This window comes from Salvelinus sp. IW2-2015, linkage group LG31, assembly GCF_002910315.2.
Source record: "Salvelinus sp. IW2-2015 linkage group LG31, ASM291031v2, whole genome shotgun sequence".
Lineage (NCBI taxonomy): Eukaryota > Metazoa > Chordata > Actinopteri > Salmoniformes > Salmonidae > Salvelinus > Salvelinus sp. IW2-2015.
Genome location: NC_036870.1, coordinates 3,362,459 through 3,386,741, shown reverse-complemented (window position 1 = coordinate 3,386,741; position 24,283 = coordinate 3,362,459). Strand labels below are relative to the sequence as shown.

The following is a 24,283-nucleotide window of genomic DNA, read 5'->3' as shown; positions in this document are numbered from 1 at the left end:
TACAATTCATATGATACATTACAAACTGCAATTTGTACAATATGTTACGAATTTGCAGTACGTATGATACATTACAAATTCCAATTTGTTGTGGCTAATGTTAGCTYGGTGGCTAATGCTAAAGTTAGCTAGGTGGATAATGTTAGCTAGGCTGGGGGTMAAGGTTAGGAGTTAGGTTAAAGGGMTATGGGAAGGGTTAGCTAACATGCTAAATATTTTTAAGTAACCATACCAAACATAACATACTAATTTGAGTGYCCCGGATTTTCGTTTACTATGTTACGTATAGTCTAAGAGACCAGACTGTCAACGGCTAAATTCTTCCGTCAAGTTTCGACAGACCGATTTACGGTAGCCTACACGTCGCCCTGAGTGAAACAGGTAATGTAAATCAGGAAGCTACTGGTTGGTCACCGCCATTGAAAATATTTTAACCTGGGATTTAAAAAGGAAAATATCGTGGTTTTGATAACAACATTTATCCAGAAATATTTAAGGCACATCTTTTTGTCGTTTTATCAGGGGACATGCGGCCCACTACAATTTGCGCTGGAGCGCTCCTGGGATTTGTGATTTTGTTACTCAACCTGTCAGGTGAGAGAARATTCAAAACAACCATTCAAACAAAGCAAGCAGACGTTAACAATAAGTTATAAATAATGTACTGAGTGTGGCCTTTACATATTCTCAATGTTGCAGAATATGATGTTATCGATAAACGTAAGAATTATATTGTACTTCAGTGTTARAAGTTTTTAGTTTTGTATATTTGCGAGCATTAAAAAAAAGGATTATACATGATTGTGAAACTATTTAATGTAACGTTAATCTGTAACAGCGTTCTGCATATTCTTGATCCACTGCAATTGGAAATGGTTTCCAAATGGGTATGACATTTTMCCCACATGACATTTTAACGTTAGACAGGTTGGACAGACTATAAACACTGAGAAGTGAAAAGCTGAAAACGACCTCTTTATACGGAAGTTAATTTCAATAGAACACATAAGGTTGAATTTAAACTGCACTTAGGCACAATTTGTACTAAAAAAGTCAGACACCTTTCTCCAACTTGRGTCAGATATAATGTTGATTGAATTGACACTGTGAAATGAGAGGCCTAACACATAACGTYCAAGCAACATACATTGCTACAGTTTACACACCAGATAATGTGATATAAATAACCAAAGATTTGTGCTGTCCATTAATGGACGTTACATGTTCGCCTATACAAAACAGCATTATAGATTTTTCAATTATCCTGGGATTGGCGATACTCTCTTTGTTCTCAATTCTGGAAATCGTATAAATTAGTGATGGGGAGATCGATACAGTTACATATCAGTATATTATTTTGGATGATACATAGTTTTGTATCGTTTTAACAGTATTGCAATATAATTGTTGCGATAGTTGACTGTACCTGCACCAAAACTCCAGTATTTTTCATTCATAGCTTCTTCTTTATCTACTTTTTAAATAGGGAGCCAATTTGTTTTCAGCACTTTTCTTTCCATGACTGATCAAAACTCATCCTCTCATGGCTCTCTCTTGTCCCTCTGCAGCAGACATATGGTGAGCAATATGTTTGGAACATGAAATCGCAATAAAATCACAGTATCGAATCACAATACATATAGAATCGTGAGAATCGCTTATACATATTGTATCGACACCTAAATATCATGATAATATCGAATCGTAAAGTCGAGGGCAATTCCCAGACGTGTAAAAAAAAAAAAATATATATATATATATAGGTTTATTTCACCATTATTTAACCAGGTAGGCCAGTTGAGAACAAGTTCTCATTTACAACTGCGACCTGGCCAAGATAAAGCAAAGCAGTGCGACAAACAAACATAGAGTTACACATAAACAAACATATAGTCAATAACACAATAGAAAAATATATGTATAGTGTGTGCAAATGTAGAAGATTAGAGAGGTAAGAAAATAAATAGCCATAGAGGAAAATAATTACAATTTAGCAGTAACACTAGAGTGATAGATGTGCAGATAATGATGTGCAAGTAGAGATACTGGGGTGAAAATGAGCAAGAGGGTAAGTAATAATATGGGGATGAGGTAGTTGGGTGTGCTATTTACAGATTGGCTGTGTACAGGTACAGTGATCGGTAAGCTGCTCTGACAGCTGATGCTTAAAGCAGTGAGAGAGATATGAGTCTCCAGCTTCAGTGATTTTTGCAATTCGTTCCAGTCGTTGGCAGCAGAGAACTGGAAGGAAAAAGCGGCCAAAGGAAGTGTTGGCTTTGGGGATGACTAGTGAAATATACCTGCTGGAGCGCGTGCTACGGGTGGTGTTGCTATGGTGACCAGGGAGCTTGAGAAGGCGGGGGTTTACCTAGCAAAGACTTATAGATGACCTGGAGCCAGTGGGTTTGGCGACTAATATATAGCGAGGGCCAGCCAACGAGAGCATACAGGTTGCAGTGGTGGGTAGTACAGTGATCCCTCGCCACTTCGCGGTTCACTTATCGCGGATTCGCTATTTTCGCGGATTTTCATAATGCATTTTTTTTTTTTTTTTGGTGCATGTGCTCTTGCATTCTGATTCGCTAAAAACTCACTCCCGCTTCTTGTATCAAAACATGCTACGAATTGTGCTATCATTTTGTCGTCTCGTGCAGTTATGTGTACGTACATAAAACAGCTTGGCAAATTTACATTAAGTTGGCCAAATTATCTTGTAATTTCGAACATCTCCTAAACCCATAATGTCGACGAAACGCCTACACGTGAGTCACTGTATTTGTATACATGTAATAGTTGCTAATTTAAAAAAAAAAAAAGTTTTCTATTTCGCGGATTTCACTTATCGCGGGTCATTTTCGGAACGTAACCCCGCGATAAACGAGGAGTACTTATATGGGGCTTTGGTGACAAAAACTAATGTCACTGTGATAGACTACATCCAGTTTGCTGAGTAGAGTGTTAGAGGCTATTTTGTAAATGACATCGCGCCGAAGTCAAGGATCGGTAGGATAGTCAGTTTTACGAGTGTATGTTTGACAGCATGAGTGAAGGAGGCTTGTTGCGGAATAGGAAGCCGTTTGTAGATTTAATTTTGGATTGGAGATGATTAATGTGAGTCTGGAAGGAGAGTTCACAGTCTAACCAGACACCTAGGTATGTAGTTGTCCACATATTCTAAGTCAGAGCCATCCAAATAAACAAAAGGATGTAGAATAATTGAAGTTGAGGGAGCTAATCATAAAGGGTAAAAGATTAAGCAGACAGGCCAGGGTTATACTGAGCTGAGGTTATGTTGTTGCTACAGTTTTTACACCAGATAATGTGATATAACCAAAGATTGTTGCTGTTCTATTAGTGGACGTTACAGTTTGCCCTAACAGACTGCCACCATAGATTCTTCAACTAAGCCAGTATTGGCGATACTCTCTTCGTTCTTGATTCTGGAAAACCGTTATCTTATAAATGTCTGTGTCCAGATGCAGGTGGTTCACAAACACCAGAGAAAATGTTGTTTTGCACCGCGTGAGGAGGGTCCTCGCCATCTTAGCTGCTGCACATCTAGCATTTCCTAGCATTTACCTGAACTAGTCATTTATATGCGACGCGGGGCACGGCCACGTGTAGAAGTAGATGACAAAGATCGAAACAAAAGATCTACAACACATGTAAGAGGCATATCTCACTTGATACCGAACATGGATTTACTGTTTACTACTAATCAAGTTTATTTTATATAGCCCTTCGTACATCAGCTAATATCTCAAAGTGCTGTACAGAAACCCAGCCTAAAACCCCAAACAGCAAGCAATGCAGGTGTAGAAGCACGGCGGCTAGGAAAAACTCCCTAGAAAGGCCAAAACCTAGGAAGAAACCTAGAGAGGAACCAGGCTATGAGGGTGGCCAGTCCTCTTCTGGCTGTGCCGGGTGGAGATTATAACAGAACATGGCCAAGATGTTCAAATGTTCATAAATGACCAGCATGGTCAAATAATAATCAGGAGTAAATGTCAGTTGGCTTTTCATAGCCGATCATTAAGAGTATCTCTACCGCTCCTGCGGTCTCTAGAGAGTTGAAAACAGCAGGTCTGGGACAGGTAGCACGTCCGGTGCGACAGGTCAGGGTTCCATAGACGCAGGCAGAACAGTTGAAACTGGAACAGCTGCAGGCCAGGTGGACTGGGGACAGCAAGGAGTCATCATGCCCGGTAGTCCTGACGCATGGTCCTAGGGCTCAGGTCCTCCGAGAGAGAGAAAGAAAGAGAGAAGGAGAGAATTAGAGAGAGCATACTTAAATTCACACAGGACACCGGATAAGACAGGAGAAGTACTCCAGATATAACCAACTGACCCTAGCCCCCCGACACATAAACTACTGCAGCATAAATACTGGAGCTGAGACAGGAGGGGTCAGGAGAACACTGTGGCCCCTTCCGATGATACCCCCGGACAGGGCCAAACAGGAAGGATATAACCCCACCCACTTAGCCAAAGCACAGCCCCCACACCACTAGAGGGATATCTTCAACCACCAACTTACCATCCTGAGACAAGGCCGAGTATAGCCCACAAAGAACTCCACCACAGCACAAACCAAGGGGGGCGCCAACCCAGACAGGAAGATCACGTCAGTAACTCAACCCACTCAAGTGACGCACCCCTCCTGGGACGGCATGAAAAGAGCACGAGTAAGCCAGTGACTCAGGCCCCTGTAATAGGGTTAGAGGCAGAGAATCCCAGTGGAGAGAGGGGAACCGGCCAGGCAGAGACAGCAAGGGCGGTTCGTTGCTCCAGAGCCTTTCCGTTCACCTTCACACTCCTGGCCAGACTACACTCAATCATATGACCTACTGAAGAGATAAGTCTTCAGTAAAGACTTAAAGGTTGAGACCGAGTCTGCGTCTCTCACATGGGTAGGCAGACTATTCCATAAAAATGGAGATCTATAGGAGAAAGCCTGCCTCCAGCTGTTGCTTAGAAATTCTAGGGACAATTAGGAGGCCTGCGTCTTGTGACCGTAGCGTACATGTAGGTATGTACGGCAGGACCAACTCGGAAAGATAGGTAGGAGCAAGCCCATGTAACGCTTTATAGGTTAACAGTAAAACTTTGAAATCAGCCCTTGCCTTAACAGGAAGCCAGTGTAGGGAAGCTAGCACTGGAGTAATATGATCAAATATCTTGGTTCTAGTCAGGATTCTAGCAGCCGTATTTAGCACTAACTGAAGTTTATTTAGTGCTTTATCCGGGTAGCCGGAAAGTAGAGCATTGCAGTAGTCTAACCTAGAAGTAACAAAAGCATGGATAAATTTTTCTGCATCATTTTTGGGCAGAAATTTTTGATTTTTGCAATGTTACGTAGATGGAAAAAAGCTGTCCTTGAAACAGTCTTGATATGTTCGTCAAAAGAGAGATCAGGGTCCAGAGTAACGCCAAGGTCCTTCACAGTTTTATTTGAGAGACTTTACAACCATCAAGATTAATTGTCAGATTTAACAGAAGATCTCTTTTTTCTTGGGACCTAGAACAAGCATCTCTGTTTTGTCCGAGTTTAAAAGTAGAAAGTTTTCAGCCATCCACTTCCTTATGTCTGAAACACAGGCTTCTAGGCAGGGCAATTTTGGGGCTTCACCATGTTTCATTGAAATGGACAGCTGTGTGTCACCGCATAGCAGTGAAAGTTAACATGTTTTCGAATGACATCCCCAAGAGGTAAAATATATAGTGAAAACAATAGTGGTCCTAAAACGGAACCTACTATTATTTACTATTTACTACTATTTACTATCTTGTTCCTGACACACCTCTTATTTACATTCATGTTCTCACAGTCTGAGGTCATTGTGAGCTGASCCTACACAGGACATATGGGTGATTCCTCACSAAACTACGAACAAAAAAAGCTTTCATCAAGGCAAAGGGTCGCTACTTTGAAGAATCTCAAATATAAAATATATATTTGTTAACTTTTTGGGTTTCTACTTGATTTCATATGCGTTATTTCATAGTTGTGATGTCTTCGGTATTATTGTACAATGTAGAAAATAGTAAAAAATAAAGAAAAACCCTAGAATGAGTAGGTGTGTCCAAACTTTTGATTGGTACTGTATACAGTGCATTTGGAAAGTATACTTTACACTACATGGCCAAAAGTATGTTCGCTTGTCGAACATCTCATTCCAAAATCATGGGCATTAATATGGAGTTAGTCCCCCCTTTTGCTGCTACATCAGCCTCCACTCTTCTGGGAAGGCTTTCCACTATATGTTGGAACATTGCTGCGGGGACTTGCTTCCATTCAGCCACAAAGAGCATTAGTGAGGTCGGGCACTGATGTTGGGCGATTAGGCCTGGCGTGCAGTCGGCATTCTAATTCATCCCCAAGGTCTTTGATGGGGTTGAGGTCAGGGCTTTGTGCAGGCCAGTTAAGTTCTTCCACACCGATCTCGACAAACCATTTCTGTATGGACCTCGCTTTGTGCCCAGGGGCATTGTCATGCTGAAACAGGAAAGGCCTTCCCCAAACTGTTGCCACAAAGTTGGAGGCACAGAATCGTCTTGAATGTCATTGTATGCTGTAGCATTAAGATTTCCCTTCACTGGAAGTAAGGGGCCTAGTCCGAACCATGAAAAACAGCCCCAGAACATTATTCCTCCTCCACCAAAGTTTACAGTTGGCACTATACATTCGGGCAGGTAGCATTCTCCTGGCATCCGTCAAACCCAGAGTCTTCTGTCGGACTGCCACATGGTGAACCGTGATTCATCACTCCAGAGAACGGGTTTCCACTGCTCCAGAGTCCAATGGCGGCGAGCTTTACACCACTCCAGCCAACGCTTGACATTGCACATGGTGATCTTAGGCTTAACACACTTGGTTTGACCACCAGACAACCGAAAGACAAAGATAACAGATATGAAATGAATATAACAGTATGCCAGTGGAAGGGAGGACCGTAGCAGGTGATTATTTTTGTTTTCATCATGAATAGTCGGATAAGATGAGGAAAAAAGAAGGAACCCACACACTGCTCTTGATAGTATCACTGATCTTTAATAAGCTTTACGTATCGGCCTTCGTCAGAGCTTTTGAGTAAAAAAAAAAAAATTAGCACCCTTATGTAGACCTAGCCCCACCCACATCCGTTCCACTCATCGAATGGGGTTGGAGGCGAAGGAAAAACAAATAAGTGCTACCAAATATAACAATATGCATTTCATAAATATTTGKATAAAGTGTGTACATAAAACGTATTAAACATGTCTGTAAAACCACAATGAGGACATCGACCTACCGAGCAAGTTTTCATAAATCATTGGGTACAGCGCAATAAAAACGTCAGAGTAATCTGAAATAGGGGCATAATTCATGTTCAAATTTACAACATAACCTACATAGGCATTTCATCATTAAGACCTTTAGGAAATAATGTCTGGACCCCATTCGATGCGTGGAACGGATGTGGGTGGGGCTAGGTCTACATAAGGGTGCTAATTTAAAAAAAACTCACAAAAGCTCTGACGGAGGCCGATACGTAAAGCTTATTAAAGATCAGTGATGTTAGCAAGAGCAGTGTGTGGGTTCCTTCTTTTTTTCTCATCTTATCCGACTATTCATGATAAAAAAACTTTTTTTTATTACTCTGCCATTTTTTAAAGTCTTTCCCTGCTCCGTCCTTGACTTTTCCTAAATAAGTCTATATAACACACTGCCATTGTCAGAATCTTAATATCACAAACAGAACTGGAGTTTTAACCAGTTTTAGGAGGACGTGTCATTTAAAAAAAATGTTTTTTCCCCCGTTGCCCCTCGTTCTCCCAAAAGTAGGGCCTTCTCCGCTCCTTCTTCAMACAGTTGAGAGTGCAGTGCCCATCTGATAGTGACCCTGATAATTGCCTCAAAACTGTACCTAAACTATACCGAAACTACACTGCACAAAAATATAAATGCAACGTAAAGTGTTGGTTTCATGAGCTGAAATAAAAGATCCCAGAAATGTCCATACCCACAAAAACCTTATTGCTCTAAAATGTTGTCCACAAATTTGTTTACATCCATGTTAGTGAYCATTTCTCCTTTGCCAAGTTAATCCGTCCACCTGGCAGGTGTGGCATATCAAGAAGCTGATTAAACAGCATGATCATTATACAGGACAAAAGAAGGTTACTCTAAAATGTGCTGTTTTGTCACAGAGCACAATGCCACAGATGTCTCAAGTTTAGAGGGACCCGTGCAATTGGAATCATGACTGCATTCCACACACACACACACACTGACCAAAAAGTTATTTTGWTGGCATTTACGTATGTCCCCATTACCAGTAAAACATCATCAAAACCTATTTCTTTCAKTTACTTGCTATTCTGTTTCGTTGTTCAGTCATTTCATTCTCAACCAGGATTTCATCATACATGCCAAGCAGTAAAGTTTCAYCTCTGTCTGTCCGTCGCCTCTTCTGTCGTGGGTCCTCTTCCTCGYTGCGCACTGTCACCCTGTCCGTTTCCATCTTGTCCATCTGTGTCTGTAACATTTCACGTAAACCCTGTTTGTCTGCATCGAAGTAGCGGTCCCTGTACTTAGCACCGAGCATGGTGGCGACCACAGTAAAGAGGCTCAGAGAGAATGCCACGAATCGCTTGTTCACAGCCTCTAGTAGAGTACTTTTGCTAGTAGAGTTTCAATGCTATGACCGAGGGTATCACGTCTGCTGCAGACGCAGTCGATGAGCTTATTTCTCGAGTCAGTTGTTTTGAATGGAGCTAGGAGTGTGTTCATGTTGCAAACATGTTCTCAAATGCCATTGAAATGGCCGCAGCGGTATGAGAACCYGCACATTCTTGAGCATGCAATACGGCTTTCCTCAGTAGGAAATCCTCATCGACCCACTGTGCTGTCAGACTCKGCATGCTCATGGGGCTGACATCGCTGGTCCAAATGTCAGTCGTATAGCTAATAGCAGTGACGCCCGTKGCAAGTATCGCATGGATGTGCGTTTCAACAATACTGTGTAACTCCGATAGGGCAACATCTGAAAAATCGCCTACTTGGTAGTGAGTACCGGGGCTCGAGGTGCTGAACCAGTCGGCGAAAGCCAACATCATCAACGACAGAGAACTGTTGATTGTCAAGGGCAATGAATTCCATTATCTTGGCGTTAATGGATTTCACCTTTTTGAGTTGTCTCACTGAAATGTTCTTACTCTTTCAAATGACTGCTCGACTTGAACWTGTTTAGTTGTTGGAAGCGCTTAGTTTTTTCTGCTTTTGTTCTAAGTAGGGGCTGAACGTCTGGGGATGATGCACTTTCAAATGAGTAATTAGGTTTGTGGTATTGAAAGATTTCACTTTCTCCCCACGGGAAATAATAGCAGCACAAACGTTGCGTTTGGCCTTTTTGTTATCTTCCTTTGAAACTTCAAAATAGATCCACACAGCAGACATTGTGGGCTAGGTTAGGAATGCTGTGTTGCACGTGTAGCGCTGTATTTTTCGTGGCGTCATTACGTCATCTACCTATGTTATATACAGTTGAAGTTGGAAGTTTACACAAGCTGCTCCTGTGTTGTCTTGGCTGTGTGCTTAGGGTTGTTGTCCTGTTGGAAGGTGATCCTTCGCCACAGTCTGAGGTCCTGAGCAATTTGGAGCAGGTTTTCATCAAGGATTTCTCTGTACTTTGCTCCATTCATCTTTCTATCGATGCTGACAAGTCTCCCAGTTCCTGCCACTGAAGCACATCCCCACAGCATGATGCTGCCACCACCATGCTTCACCATAGGAAGGTTAGGGCCAGGTTTAATGCAAATGCTATTGTGTTATTTGAAATAAAATAAAAATCATATTCTAATGTTACCCAAACCCTTCAGAAACACAACCAAATGATTATTTTTGCTATGGCATATATTAAATGTATTAATTACACTGTTAGAATGTTGCAGTCAGCATGACTGCTCATTAGCTTGGGGGGGGGTCCATCGAGGCCCAGCAGTTCTAGTGTTAATCAGCTAATAATTAAAGAACAAAATTGATATCAGTAAAATCACTATAATTAATTGGTAGATCTACCATTACTTGTTACTTCTGTGAACTTTCACTATTCTCCCTCATGAGGAAGATAKATTTGAAAATATCTTAAAGATATGTGGGTTTTTGGTAGCAGAATTACAAGGAAGTATTTCTTAAACTTACAGAAGGCAAATTATTTAGCCAAACTAAATATGAGTGTTATTAGTTGGCAAGGGTATTAACTTCAACATTATCGTTTTTTAATGTATTTCTGATGTATTTCTAATACCATTTAAGACTTTTTCTGGTAGATGTTTTGTAAGACCCGTTTCATCTATTTGACTAGAAATCAAGCCTTTTCTTATTCSTAATTGTGGGATAAAATATTGATTGTATGTAAAACTCAGCAAAAAATAGAAACGTCCTCTCTGTCAACTGSGTTTATTTTCAGCAAACTTAACATGTGTAAATATTTGTATGAACATAAGATTCAACAACTGAGACATAAACGGAACAAGTTCCACAGACATGTGACTAACAGAAATGGAATAATGTGTCCCTGAACAAAGGGGGTGGGGGGGGGTGTCAAAATCAAAAGTAACAGTCTGTATCTGGTGTGGCCACCAGCTGCATTAAGTACTAGTGCATCTCCTCCTCATGGACTGCATGAGATTTGCCAGTTCTTGCTGTGAGATGTTACCCCATCCTTCCACCAAGGCAAGTTCCCATACATTTCTGTGGGGAATGGCCCTAGCCCTCACCCTCCGATCCAACAGGTCCCAGACATGCTCAATGGATTGAGATCCGGGCTCTTCGCTTGCCATGGCAGAACACTGCATTCCTGTCTTGCAGGAAATCACTCATAGAACGAGCAGTATGGCTGGTGGCATTGTCATGCTGGAATGTCATGTCAGGATGAGCCTGCAGGAAGGGTACCACATGAGGGAGGAGGATGTCTTCCCTGTAACGCACAGCATTGAGATTGCCTGCAATGATAACTAGCTCAGTTCGATGATGCTGTGACACACCGCCCCAGACCATGACGGACTCTTCACCTCCAACTCGTCCCGTCCCAGAGTTCAGGCCTCGGTGTAACGCTCATTCCTTCGACTATAAACACGAATCCGACCATCACCCAAGGTGAGACAAAACCGCAACCTAGTCAGTGAAGAGCACTTTTTGACAGTCCTGTCTGGTCCAGCAATGGTGGGTTTGTGCCCATAGGCAACGTTGTTACCGGTGATGGCTGGTGAGGACCTGCTTTACAACAGTCCTACAAGCCCTCAGTCCAGCCTCTCTCAGCCTATTGCGGACAGTCTGAGCACTGATGGAGGGATTGTGCGTTCCTGGTGTAACTCGGGCAGTTGTTGTTGCCATCCCGTACCTGTCCCGCAGGTGTGATGTTCGGATGTACCGATCCTGTGCAGGTGTGGTTACACATGGTCTGCCACTGCGAGGACGATCAGATGATCAGCCGCCCGTCCTGTCTCCCTATTGTCTTAGGCGTCTCACAGTACAGACATTGCAATTTATTTCCCTGGCCACATCTGCAGTCCTCGTGCCTCCTTGCAGCATGCCTAAGGCAAGTTCACGCAGGGACCCTGGGCATCTTTCTTTTGGTGTTTTTCAGAGTCAGTAGAAAGGCCTCTTTTTAGTGTCCTAAGTTTTCATAACTGTGACCTTAATTGCCTACCGTCTGTAAACTGTCAGTGTCTTAACGACGTTTCCACAGGTGCATGTTCATTAATTGTTTATGGATCATTGAACAAGCATAGGAAACAGTGTTTAAATTCTGTGAAGTTATTTGGATTTTTATGAATTATCTTTGAAAGACAGGGTCCTGAAAAAGGGACGTTTCTTTTTTTGCTGAGTTCATGTATGTATGCATGTATGTACAGTTGAAGTCGGAAGTTTACATACACCTTAGACAAATACATTTAAACTCAGTGTTTCACAATTTCTGACATTTTAATTAGAGGTCGACCGATTATGATTTTTCAACGCCGATACCGATGCCGATTATTGGAGGACCAAAAAAAGCCGATACCGATTAATCGGGTGATTTTATTTAAAATGTGTATTTATTTGTAATAATGACAATTACAACAATACTGAACGAACACTTATTTTAACTTAATATAATACATCAATAAAATCAATTTAGCCTCAAATAAATAATGAAACATGTTCAATTTGGTTTAAATAATGCCAAAAAACAAAGTGTTGGAGAAGAAAGTAAAAGTGCAATATGTGCCATGTAAGAAAGCTAACGTTTAAGTTCCTTGCTCAGAACATGAGAACATATGAAAGCTGGTGGTTCCTTTTAACATGAGTCTTCAATATTCCCAGGTAAGAAGTTTTAGGTTGTAGTTATTATAGGAATTATAGGACTATTTCTCTCTATACCGATTTGTATTTCATATACCTTTGACTATTGGATGTTCTTATAGGCACTTTAGTATTGCCAGTATAACAGTATAGCTTCCGTCCCTCTCCTCGTCCACCTGGGCTCGAACCAGGAACACATCGACAACAGCCACCCTCGAAGCAGCGTTACCCATGCAGAGCAAGGGGACAACTACTCCAAGTCTCAGAGCGAGTGACGTTTGAAACACTATTAGTGCGCACCCCGCTAACTAGCTAGCCATTTCACATCGTTACACCAGCCTAATCTCGGGAGTTGATAGGCTTGAAGTCATAAACAGCGCAATTCTTGAAGCATTGCGAAGAGCTGCTGGCAAAACGCACGAAGTGCTGTTTGAATGAATGCTTAAGCTGCTGGTGCCTACCATCGCTCAGTCAGACTGCTCTATCAATCATAGACTTAATTATATTATAATAACACACAGAAATACGAGCCTTAGGTCATTAATATGGTCGAATCCGGAAACTATCATCTCGAAAACAAAACGTTTATTCTTTCAGTGAAATACCAGAACCGTTCCGTATTTTATCTAACTGGTGGCATCCATAAGTCTAAATATTCCTGTTTACATTGCACAACCTTCAATGTTATGTATAATTAATTGTTCGCAATGAGCCAGGAGGCCCAAACTGTTGCATATACCCTGACTCGCGTGCAATGAACGCAAGAGAAGTGACATAATTTCACTGGTTAAATATTGCCTGCTAATCTGGATTTCTTTTAGTTAAATATAGCAGGTTTAAAAATATATACTTCTGTGTATTGATTTTAAGAAAGGCATTGATGTTTATGGTTAGGTACAACGTTGGAGCAGCGACAGTCCTTTTTCGCGAAAGCGCACTGCATCGATTATATTTAACGCAGGACACGCAAGATAAACTAGTAATATCATCAACCATGTGTAGTTATAACTAGTGATTATGATTGATTGATTGATGTTTTTATAAGATAAGTTTAATGCTAGCTAGCAATCCTTGGCTTCTTACTGCATTGCTAACAGGCGGGCTCCTCGAGAGGGTTAGAGCGTTGACTAGCTAACCGTAAGGTTGCTAAGATTGAATCCCTGAGCTGACAAGGTAAAAATCTGTCGTTCTGCCCCTGAACAAGGCAGTTAACCCACCGTCCTAGGCCGTCATTGAAATAAAAATGTGTTCTTAACTGACTTGCCTAGTTAAATAAAGATTAAGTAAAGGTGTAAAAAAAAAAAAAAAGAAGCAGGCAAAATCGGTGTCCAAAAATACCGATTTACGATTGTTAATGAAAATTGAAATCGGCCCTAATTAATCGGCCTTTCCGATTTAATCGGTCGACCTCTAATTTTAATCCTAATAAAAATTCCCAGTCTTAGGTCAGTTAGGATCCAACTTATTTAAGAATGTGAAATGTCAGATATAATAAGAGAGAAATTTATTTCAGCTTTTATTTATTTCTTTACATTCCCAGTGGGTCAGAAGTTCACTGCACCAATTAGTATTTGGTAGCATTGCTTTTAATTGTTTAACTTGGTCAAACGTTTCGGGTAGCCTTCCACAAGCTTCCCACAATAGTTGGGTGAATTTTGGCCATTCCTCCTGACAGAGCTGGTGTAACGAGTCAGGTTTGTAGGCCTCCTTGCTCGCACACGTTTTTTCAGTTCTGCCCACAAATGTTCTATAGGATTGAGGTGAGGCTTTGTGATGGCCACTTCAATACCTTGACTTTGTTGTCCTTAAGCCATTTTGCCACAACTTGTAAGTATGCTTGGTGCCTCTTTGCTTGACATCATGGGAAAATCAAAAGAAAATCAGCTAAGACCTCAAAAAAATTGTAGACCTCCACAAGCTGGGTTCATCCTTGGGAGCAATTTCCAAACACCTGACGGTACCACGTTAATTTGTACAAACAATAGTGAACAAGTATAAACACCATGGGACCACGCAGCCGTCTACCGCTCAGGAAGGAGACGCGTCTTTCTCCTAGAGATGAACGTACTTTGGTGCCAAAGTGCTAATCAATCCCAGAACAACGGCAAAGGATCTTGTGAAAATGCTGGAGGAAACCGGTCCAAAAGTATCTATATCCACAGTAAAACGAGTCCTATATCGACATAYCCTGAATGGCCGCTCAGCAAGGAAGAAGCCACTGCTCCAAAACCACCATTAAAAAAAGCCAGACTATGGTTTGCAACTGCACATGGGGACAAAGATCGTACTTTTTAGAGAAATGTCCTCTGGTCTGATGAAACAAAAATAGAACTTTGACCATAATCGCCAAGATGCTTCCAAGCCGAAGAACACCATCCCAACCGTGAAGCACGGAGGTGGCAGCATCATGTTGTGGGGGTGCTTTGCAGCTTCCGACTTCAACTGTACGTCTGTGTTAGCTGCATGTGTGACATAACTCCAGTCCTATTTATGATATTGTTTACAAAGATTAAACCTTTTTTAAACATTTTATCAACATTTTTCTTTTTTTTAATCAATTTAGTATATTTGAGTTTAACCACAATTTTTGTTGTATTATTTGTTCTGTCTTTTCAGGTAGATTAAATTGAAATTGCAACCAACTTTCTAAGGCTTGTTTAAAAAAATATATATTTTGGAGATTATTGTGAGCAGTTGTAATCTGTATAAAGGGGAAAAGGCCATTCTTGAACATGGGGTGAGACATTCTTAGTAATTTACTAGAGAACCATTTCTGATTTAAGTATAACTTTTGTATGACTGATGCCTTTGAGAGGTCTAATTCTTTAATATTTAATCATTTCTGCCCTCTGAATTCATATTCATTATTTAAATAGGCCCATTTCATTTTGTCTGGCTTGCCATTCCAAAATAAAATGTATTCTTTTTGTTCATATAATTTAAAAAGCAGGTCACTAGGTGTAGGTAAAACCATAAGCAAATAGCTGAACTGTGATATGACTAAAGAGTTAACAAGGGTGGTTTTTCCACAAATAGACAGACGGGTAATATCCTTCCCATGGTAGCAAGATCGTATCTATTTTTGTTAACTTTTATATTAAAATTTATTGGAGTGAGAATTTCTTTCTTTCGGGATATGTATACCGAGTATGTCCACATCCCCGTCAGACCATTTTATTGGTCAACTACACGGTAATGTAAAAGTTGATTTTTTTTGTGATCCAATACATAATATAGTACACTTTATCAAAAATGTGGTTTTAATCCAGAGAGGTTATAAAATGTATCTAGATCCTCTGAGACTGTGGAGGGATTCTTTGTGGTTTTAAAAGAACATGAATCATCAGCGTACAATGACACCTTTGTTTTTAAGCCATAGATTTTTAATCCCGTAATATTATTATTGGGTCTAATTTTAACAGCTAACATTTRGATGACAATGATAAATAGATATGCCGATAGAAGACAACCTTGTTTTACTCCTCTTGACAGTTATCTTTATATATACCACTTGGATCCTGTTTCAGTAGTAATGAAATCAGACCWRCTTCTTGCGTGTCCGATAATCTACAGTTTATATAGTAGTGATTAAAACATGCTAATAATGGTCTTCTGAGTATATCAAAAAAGTTTGGTATACTTCCAGTGGTATGAAATCCAGCCCTCTGTTTACTTGTATCATTGGACATCCTGCAAATCACCAACAGAGGGCGACCATTTTGAATCCATTTTCACATTCACTCTGTTGGTGGCCTCGGCTTCCAGGCCTGCGTTCAGTATGGAAAAAACGTTCAATTAAACGAAAACGGTGCTGTAGTGAACGACCTGGGTGGGTTTGGGTTGTGGGTTCAAAATGCACTCCTGCCCTTTAAATATGCCACTCATTTTCGTCAAGCTACACTCTGGCACACCCACAGAACTGAGCAAACGTATCTCAAAGTCCGTTTTTAAGGGGCGTACAAGAACGTTTAGGGGTAACTTGACGTTCAGTACAAACCATTCCGCAATGTAKAAGTGAACTGAACGCACKCCATGTCTTGCTCACCGTGTTCTATAGAGCCTGGGGAAGGTAGATATGAATGGAGCGCTGATTGCCAGTGGCTTAGAAGTAAAAATATTTACGTATGCTCATTTACAGTGCTAGCATACTATACCTTTTCAAAATTTATATTGATGAAATTGTTTTTATTTTGTATATAATTTGGTTGAAATGACACTACTCCATGTCGGTATCTATGAAAATGATTTGCTTTCAGTTAAGATTCTCTGCCTCTGTTTGAACGTGCCTATTCCAATTGTTGGGAGGGGCAAAGGTCTTAGATGCACCAAAGATGGTGGATAAACTTAAGATGAATGACTGAAGCCGTTTAACTTTGGTCGCGTTCCCCTGCTCCGACATTGCGTGCAGCGTATTTATGCATGCAACGTCTGAGCAGAGAAACGTGATCAATATCTGGCATGCTCATGTGAGAGAGGGAACAGCTTGCTCTGTCCTACTTATTGGTCGCGATCCCCTGCTCAGACGTTGTCATCGACTGACAGATTGCTAATAAATATGRGGTTAGCTGATACGTAACATACATATCCAGGTGTTGTAAGATCTGGCAGGTGTCAGCAACGTGAGCAGAGAAACGTGCCCATTGTCCCCCTGCCTGCTTGCCTTGAGCTAGTGAGATATCTCGCTCTGGCACACCACTTCCACGGGGTGGGGGCAATAAGCAAGCCAGAGCGGCCCCACCCTTATCAGGAAAAAATTAGGGAGCCGGATGTCTCGCTTTCTCTTCAGTCTCTGTATACATTCCACCTTCTTTAAGCCTATTTCTGACAAGGTCTTTTACAGGCTTTCATACTGAAGTTAAGGTGAAAGCCTGGTGGAGGCTACTCTGGGAATGCTTAAATTGGATTCTTACTCCTAAAAGTAGCAGAGATCCCACTTTGATATGCTGTATATTTCAGACAGAAAACACTACTTATATTTGTTTAACCATTTATTAGAAAATACATTTCATTAGGTCTTGGGTTTAGGCTCTGCTCCTCCATTTAAGATAATAAAATAACTACAGACAGTGTGCTCAAAATGCTATATCAATCTCCCTGAATGAAACGGAAGCACAGCCAACGAGATGGAGGCTGTGGGTGGTGGTAGGCTATCAAAATCAGACAAGCATAGCCCGTAATGCAGATTGGGGCAACAGCAAATTAGCAAGAAAACCCTGTGCATATCTTGCCCATGCCAGCCATCCTAGGATGTGTGTGCGGAAATTGTACATTTTAAATAGACCATCATGTAAAGGTAGAGCGATTAATCTAATTGGTGCAATATCGGCTGATGCCATAACCTGAGTGTGCATCCGGCATCAGGTGTTCTTTCTGAACTGACTTCGCTTTATTATGTTCAACTATATACATGTAACAATATAACAATTTGCCAAATCTGTAAAGCTTCATATGACACCAATTTTTGCTTTGTAGAATCTATAAAACATTACGGAGTCTTAAAGGTGACCTGGGTAAGGCCAAAAATGTCAAATATTCCAACGTCAATTAATTATTTCTCAATTATGCTTTAAGATACAAATGTAAAATATATGTCAACAACCCTTCCTCCAAAGGACCCTTTTTTTTTAGATTACATGTCATAAAAATCCCCCCAAAATTCAAGTTGTGAGGAATCACCCTTTGGCAACATCTTTTACAATTCTGTGTGATGTGAATTCTGCCATTGTTCTGTGCTTGTTTCAAGTCTCTGCAAGTTTATAGGTGATGAYCATTTCCTGCATGTTTTTGTAGGTGCACTACAATAGTATTTRTCTCAGAACAGCCTATGAACAGCCTATGGAAACAGCCTATGGAAAGTATTGTTAACCATACCAAACTTCCATCTTAACACCATAAGATGTACATAAGATGTAARCACTAGACTTTCCTCCAAATATTTAGGTTTTCAAATAAAGGATGAGTTTCTCAAACAATATGAGAATACCCWACTTTTTCTTCAAACACCCTTGTTAGATCACCTACATAACTGTAACAAGGGCTTTGATAAGACTTCAGTCTGAGTACTGACTTAATTGTGSGTGCTACTTTACAGTCGGGTACACAGTGGCCGGTGTGCTTGGTACCACGCTGTTTGCAGAAGCATCAACACTAGTCACATTTTTTGATTATGTTATTAAAGTTGAATTTTTTTATATGTTGATATGCTATTCAAAGACAAAAGAGCTTCCGCCGTGGTAGGTTTAGGCACAGACCAGTCATCTGACACTGGACTTGATACAGGCTACTTCCTGTCAATTTGAATGTCCCAGAGAACCTAAATTCATATTTTCCTCTAAAAGACAATGTAGCCGAGTGTTCTGGAAGGATGTGTATTTGTGCAATAACCAGTGCAGCCTCGAGTCCAGACATGCAAATAGGTTCTAGCCTACACCCAATGTTCAGTGAAACTGAAATGCTATGTCACTGTTTTATAACCTTTTTCTCTCATGTATTGGTTGTTACCTTCACCTCCAGAAATCTTAGCCTGTTCATTGATTCAAACAACAGTTTTACTCCTCAATACAACGATTAGTAGTAGATTGGCCTTTTCTGTTTGGACTGCAAAATATGKAAAATAACCTTTTCTTTGTTCTGTTCCCTCAGAATGTCTGCACATGAATGTCCACCCTGACAAAGATGCCGATGTGACTGTGTCGTCCTCACTGTTATTTCCGTTGGAACGGTGTTCCGTGTGCACAGTCCGTGACGGTGAGAATGACACCCAGACGGCCTGTCACTCATCTCTGGCCCTGGTCCCAGATGAGGACATCACCTTGCTCTTCAACTGCACTGAACTGCCACAGAGGGCCTTTGCCATCCAGATCCACAGGAAAATCGGTGAGTCTAGAGAAACGTTGTTGTATTGGGTTTCCCTTTAGGCTGCCACCTCAATTCGATCAAACCAGTCAAAAAGACGTACACCACAGACAGCTGCTTCAGAATTTGATATGCACGCTGTGGGTGGTAGTTGTGTKAACAAGGATACTGCATCAAAACAGTATCCTTGTTCAGCACTTCAAATCTAGCACTAAGGGTGAACTGTTAAGCAGGTTTTGTTTGGGTTTCTTCTCCTCTTACCTGTTTTGTAATTTTATTTTACTCAGATTGCACCAAGGACTCTTGCAGCCCTGCCACAGGTGCAGCTCAGCCTTCCCTCTTCCCAGAGTTCAATAGAACCCTCGTCTGGCACCTAAATGTGCCAGAGAAGACCGTTTTGAGTTTGGACTTCCCTGTTGACAGGCTGAAGGAGATGACTGAAGCAGAGATGTGTCAAGATGGCTACCAGTACYCTGTAACCAGGACCAGCACTGAAGGAGAGGTCAAAACTCAGACATACTGCAGGAATGGCCTTGTGTCTCACCTAGATATACTGAGCAACGCCACGGTGTCTTTGCAAGTTCAAAACGGCGGGGAGGTGAATTCCCCTATATTCACGGCCACTGCCAAACCAATGAAGAAACGTAAGCTCTTTCAATTCTTCTGTTCATGCCTCACACTATATACACACAAGTATGTGGAGACCCCTTCAAATTAGTGGATTCGGCTATGTAAGCCACACCCGTTGCTGACAGGTGTATATTCAATCTCCWTAGACAAACATTGGCAGTAGAATGGCCTTACTGAAGAGCTCAGTGACTTTCAATGTGGCACCGTCATAGGATGCCACCTTTCCAACTGGTCCACATACTTTTGGTAATGTAGTTTATGTACAATAAATTATATTTTGTAGAAAACAGAACAATAAATTATACTGAACAAAAATATAAACCCACCATGCAACAATTTCAAAGATGTTACAGTTCATATAAGGAAATTAGGCCCTAATCTATGGATTTCACATGACTCYGAATGSAGATATGCACTACAAAGTATGTGGACACCTGCACCTGCAGTCGGTGTTCCAAGTTCATCCCAAAGGTCTTTGATGGGGTTGAGGTCAGGGCTCTGTGCAGGCCAGTCAAGTTCTTCCACACTGATCTTGACAAACCGTTTCTGTATGGACCTCGCTTTGTGTCCAGGGCCCTTGTCATGCTGAAACAGGAAAGGCCTTCCCCAAACTGTTGCCACAAAGTTGGAAGCACAGAATTGTCTAGAATGTCATTGTATGCTATAGCATTAAGATTTCCCTTCACTGGAACTAAGGGGCCTAGCCCGAACCATGATTCCTCCTCCACCAAAGTTTACAGTTGGCACTATGCATTGGGGCAGGTAGCGTTRTCCTGGCATCCGCCAAACCCTGATTTGTCTGTCAGACTGCCAGATTGTGAACCGCGATTTATCACTCTAGAGAAGTGAGTGTTGCAACCGGGGATAGACGATTTTTACGCGCTACGCGCTTCAGCACTTGCCGGTCCCGTTCTTGGAGCTTGTGAGGCCTACTACTTCACGGCTGAGCTGTTGTTGCTCCTAGACGTTTCCACTTCACAATAACAGCACAGTTGACAGGGGCAGCTCTAACAGGTCAGAATTTTGACGAACAGACTTGTTTGAAAGGTGGCATCCTATGACGGGGCCTTGTTGAAAGTCACTGAGCTCTTCAGTACAGGCCATTKTACTGCCATTGTTTGTCTTTGGAGATTGTATGGCTGTGTGCTCGATTTTATACACCCGTCAGCAATGGGTGTGGCTGAAATAGCTGAATCCACCAATTTGAAAGGGGGTCCACATACTTTTGTGTATGTAGTGTACCTTTAAAAAATGGGCCAAATTCTCAAAAACGACATCGGAGGCAGCTTATGGTAGAGAAATTAACATTCAATTCTCTGGCAACAGCTCTGGTGGACATTGTTGCAGTCAGCATGCCAATTGCACGCTCCCTCAAAATTTGAGATATCTGTGGCATTGTGTTGTGTGACAACTGCACATTTTAGTGGCCTTTTATTGTCCCCAGCACAAGGTGCACCTGTGTAATGATCATGCTGTTTAATCAGATTCTTGATATGCTGTACCTGTCAGGATTATCTTGGCAAAGAAGAAATGCTCACTAACAGGGATGTAAACAAATTTGTGACATTTGAGAGAAATMAGCTTTTTGTGCGTATGGAACATTTCTGGGATCTCCTGAAACATGAGACCAGCACTTGTTGCATTTATATTTTTGTTCAGTGTAGTTTTGAGTGCTTATGTTTCAAATCTTCCTCAGAGAGCCGGATGATGTCAGTGACCCCAGAGCCAGACACTATCGTCACCATCAGCAGAGACGCCAAAGCCAAAGAGTGCAGTGTGTGTGTTGGGGAGGGGCCTACCTGCAACCCCAAAGAACTCGTCCTGAAAGACGCCCACAACACCTCTGTGATGTTCACCTGCCCACAGCCACAAGATGTCTTCAGTGTGCAGATCAACAGGGATATTGGTAAGACGCCTCTGACCCATTTTCCTTGCCTCAACAGGGCCCTGACCAAACCTGATTTCTAGTAGCACTTGGCACTTGACTGATTTCTAGTAGCACTTGGCCAGCTTTCCTGGCACTTGACTGAGCTTTCCTGGCACAATGGACCCAATAGGAGAGTCTTAAAAGTGTAATCCCTTGCTCATCAGTTAGCTTCACTAAACATGATTCCATCCACATAGTCATACCCCATAAAAACAAAATCTCAAAAGCTGGGATGGAAACTACAGGAGGCTTCGTTACAATTTTATAAATGCTCACAGATAATTTGTTCATTAGACATGTTGGGATCTTTTTGTGTCTGTAAAATTAATTATGCGCAAATATTTATATAATAATCATCATCATATCGAAGTAAACTTGGAGTCAGGTTATGATACGGTGTGTGGTCCTCCCACTACGACTTGGGAAACCATGCAGGTTATTAGGCTACAGATTGAATAGATGATGATGAACTACCACGGCATGGTACACGGTGATGAGCTTGATGCTCCTTTCCAATAAATATTGAGGGTCTTATTCTTGTGACGTGATGATTGATGCTTGACTGCCGTTTGACAGATACAAATATTCTCTCATCCAAAATAATCTAATCATGTAGAGTAGGCTACCCGCACAGCCTACCCGCACTGTATCTGAGCGGTAGGCTAGAGCGTATGTGCCAAGACCAGAGTAGGCACATTTGCTATTTAACAGTTTTTGTGACCAAACCTTTGGCAGAGTTGAAAATGCGATGGAGACACATTGAGCTTTTAGATTTTTATTCAGTACATTAAAATGTAGGTGAAAAAGTACATTTTGTGAGCACTACGTCATCACGCACTGAAACAAGTTAATTTGGTGGAAACACCACTGGTGGGAAAATGCTCATATTTTCTTTATGCAGATTTTAGAATATTCGCATGAAAATCTGTCGCTAATTGGATGTTTTTCCTCCTCCAGATTGCACAGAGATCACCTGCAGCGGGAACATCGTCCAGGCGGAGTCCTCCCTCTTCCCAGACTTCAACAGAACCTTCACCTGGGACCTGAAGGTTCCACCCGGCCTGTCCTTCCAGCTGGACTTCCCATCACCGGGAATGAGACAGATCCCACCCTCTGAAACCTGTCCTGACGAGCATACCTACACCATCATCACGTACCAGCGCACCGGGCCCGCCACCATCGGCATGTTCTGCCCAGATGGCACCATCACCACGGTCCAGGTGCTGTACAAGGGCCGAGTGTCCCTGCAGGTCCCTGGGGACAGGAAGCTGGAGCCGCTGGACTTCAAGGTCACTGTTGGGCCGGAGATTAAAAGTGAGTGTCCTGGCAGCTATTGGAGGAGCCATAGAAAATGAATGCCTGTTGAGGTCACTGAGGTCATCTCTATTATCCTATATATATTTGGTGTCCCTCTATTGACAGAATTACTCATGTCATTATACCTTATTTAACCCTCTTCCTTCCAGTGCTGGCTGTGGTAAAAGTCAACCTACCTCGTGGGGTGTCCGATACAAACTTTCTCTCAGCCAACTACCCTAGAGGTTTCTCTGACAGCGACCTGATGAGGTGGGACTTCATGGTGCCCGGCATGCATAACTGCACAGTTAACTTCCTGAATTACACGGCGCCTCTCTGCCGGAAGAAGAACGTGATGGTGATTTACGACAAGGAGGGAGAGGAGGGCATCCAGAAGACCCTGGCGGACCCCCAGCCAACACACAGGCAGGGCAGCTTCACCATGACCCTGTTTAACTGTGAGACCGACAAGACCAAACCGGGCCTGTCCCTCCATTTCAGGCTCTCGGTGATGAGGAGCGGCCATCCAGGTACAAAGACTATTGGCGATCATAAATTGTTATATGACACGATTGTGCTGTAAGCAATCACAAATAAGATCCAAAGATGCGTATTTATTCTGTGCATGCAATCTGTTAAACCAACCCTAGACTTTTCAAAACCAATACACCACTAATATTTCCATTATAAACTTTTGGCCTAAAATTAGCCTGATCATTCAATCAAATTAATTGAGTGGTGATCAGTAACCTATTTCTCAGGATGATTGTGCCTGTTTGTCTTGTATTCCCTGGTCAGTTCTCTGCACTGTGAATCTGTCGGAGGAGGAAGGGCCATTCCTCCACATTGAGAAGATAGGCTCTGACTCCCACTGTGAGATGAGGAAGGACTCTGTGGTCCAGGAGAAGATCACCGTTCCCTCAGGAACCAAAGCAAGTCTTTCTTTCCTGGACTGTCCAAGTGAAGACCTACGTCTGACAGCCACGAAAACCATAGGTACTGTAACAATACTTACAGTAGCATTGCATGTATTGCTTCCAAAATAGCTAGACTTGAACATAGGAACTATAGTACTATGGACAGTATCTATACCATTCTCATTTAAGCTAGTTAGAGTATCTTCGTGACAAAGCTAGAACAAATGGTCTTTGTGTATTATCCAAATCTAAGGATGTGATGCACCAATAATATTCATGTACAGTGCCTTCAGAAATTATTCACATCCCTAGACATTTTCACATGTTGTT

General features: G+C 41.8%; 1 protein-coding gene across 1 annotated transcript in view; it reads left to right on the top strand.

The window, feature by feature from the left end:
* Nucleotides 1–318: 318 nt before the first annotated feature.
* cdcp1b (CUB domain containing protein 1b) overlaps nt 319–24,283 on the top strand; it is a 29,526-nt gene continuing 5,561 nt past the window's right edge. The window contains exons 1-8 of the mRNA XM_023976330.2: nt 319–381; nt 523–594; nt 18,971–19,204; nt 19,471–19,827; nt 21,510–21,719; nt 22,698–23,054; nt 23,207–23,566; nt 23,835–24,032. Of these exons, the coding sequence (XP_023832098.1) occupies nt 528–594; nt 18,971–19,204; nt 19,471–19,827; nt 21,510–21,719; nt 22,698–23,054; nt 23,207–23,566; nt 23,835–24,032 (1,783 nt within the window). The 5' untranslated portion in view covers nt 319–381; nt 523–527. The remainder of the gene's footprint in view (nt 382–522; nt 595–18,970; nt 19,205–19,470; nt 19,828–21,509; nt 21,720–22,697; nt 23,055–23,206; nt 23,567–23,834; nt 24,033–24,283) is intronic.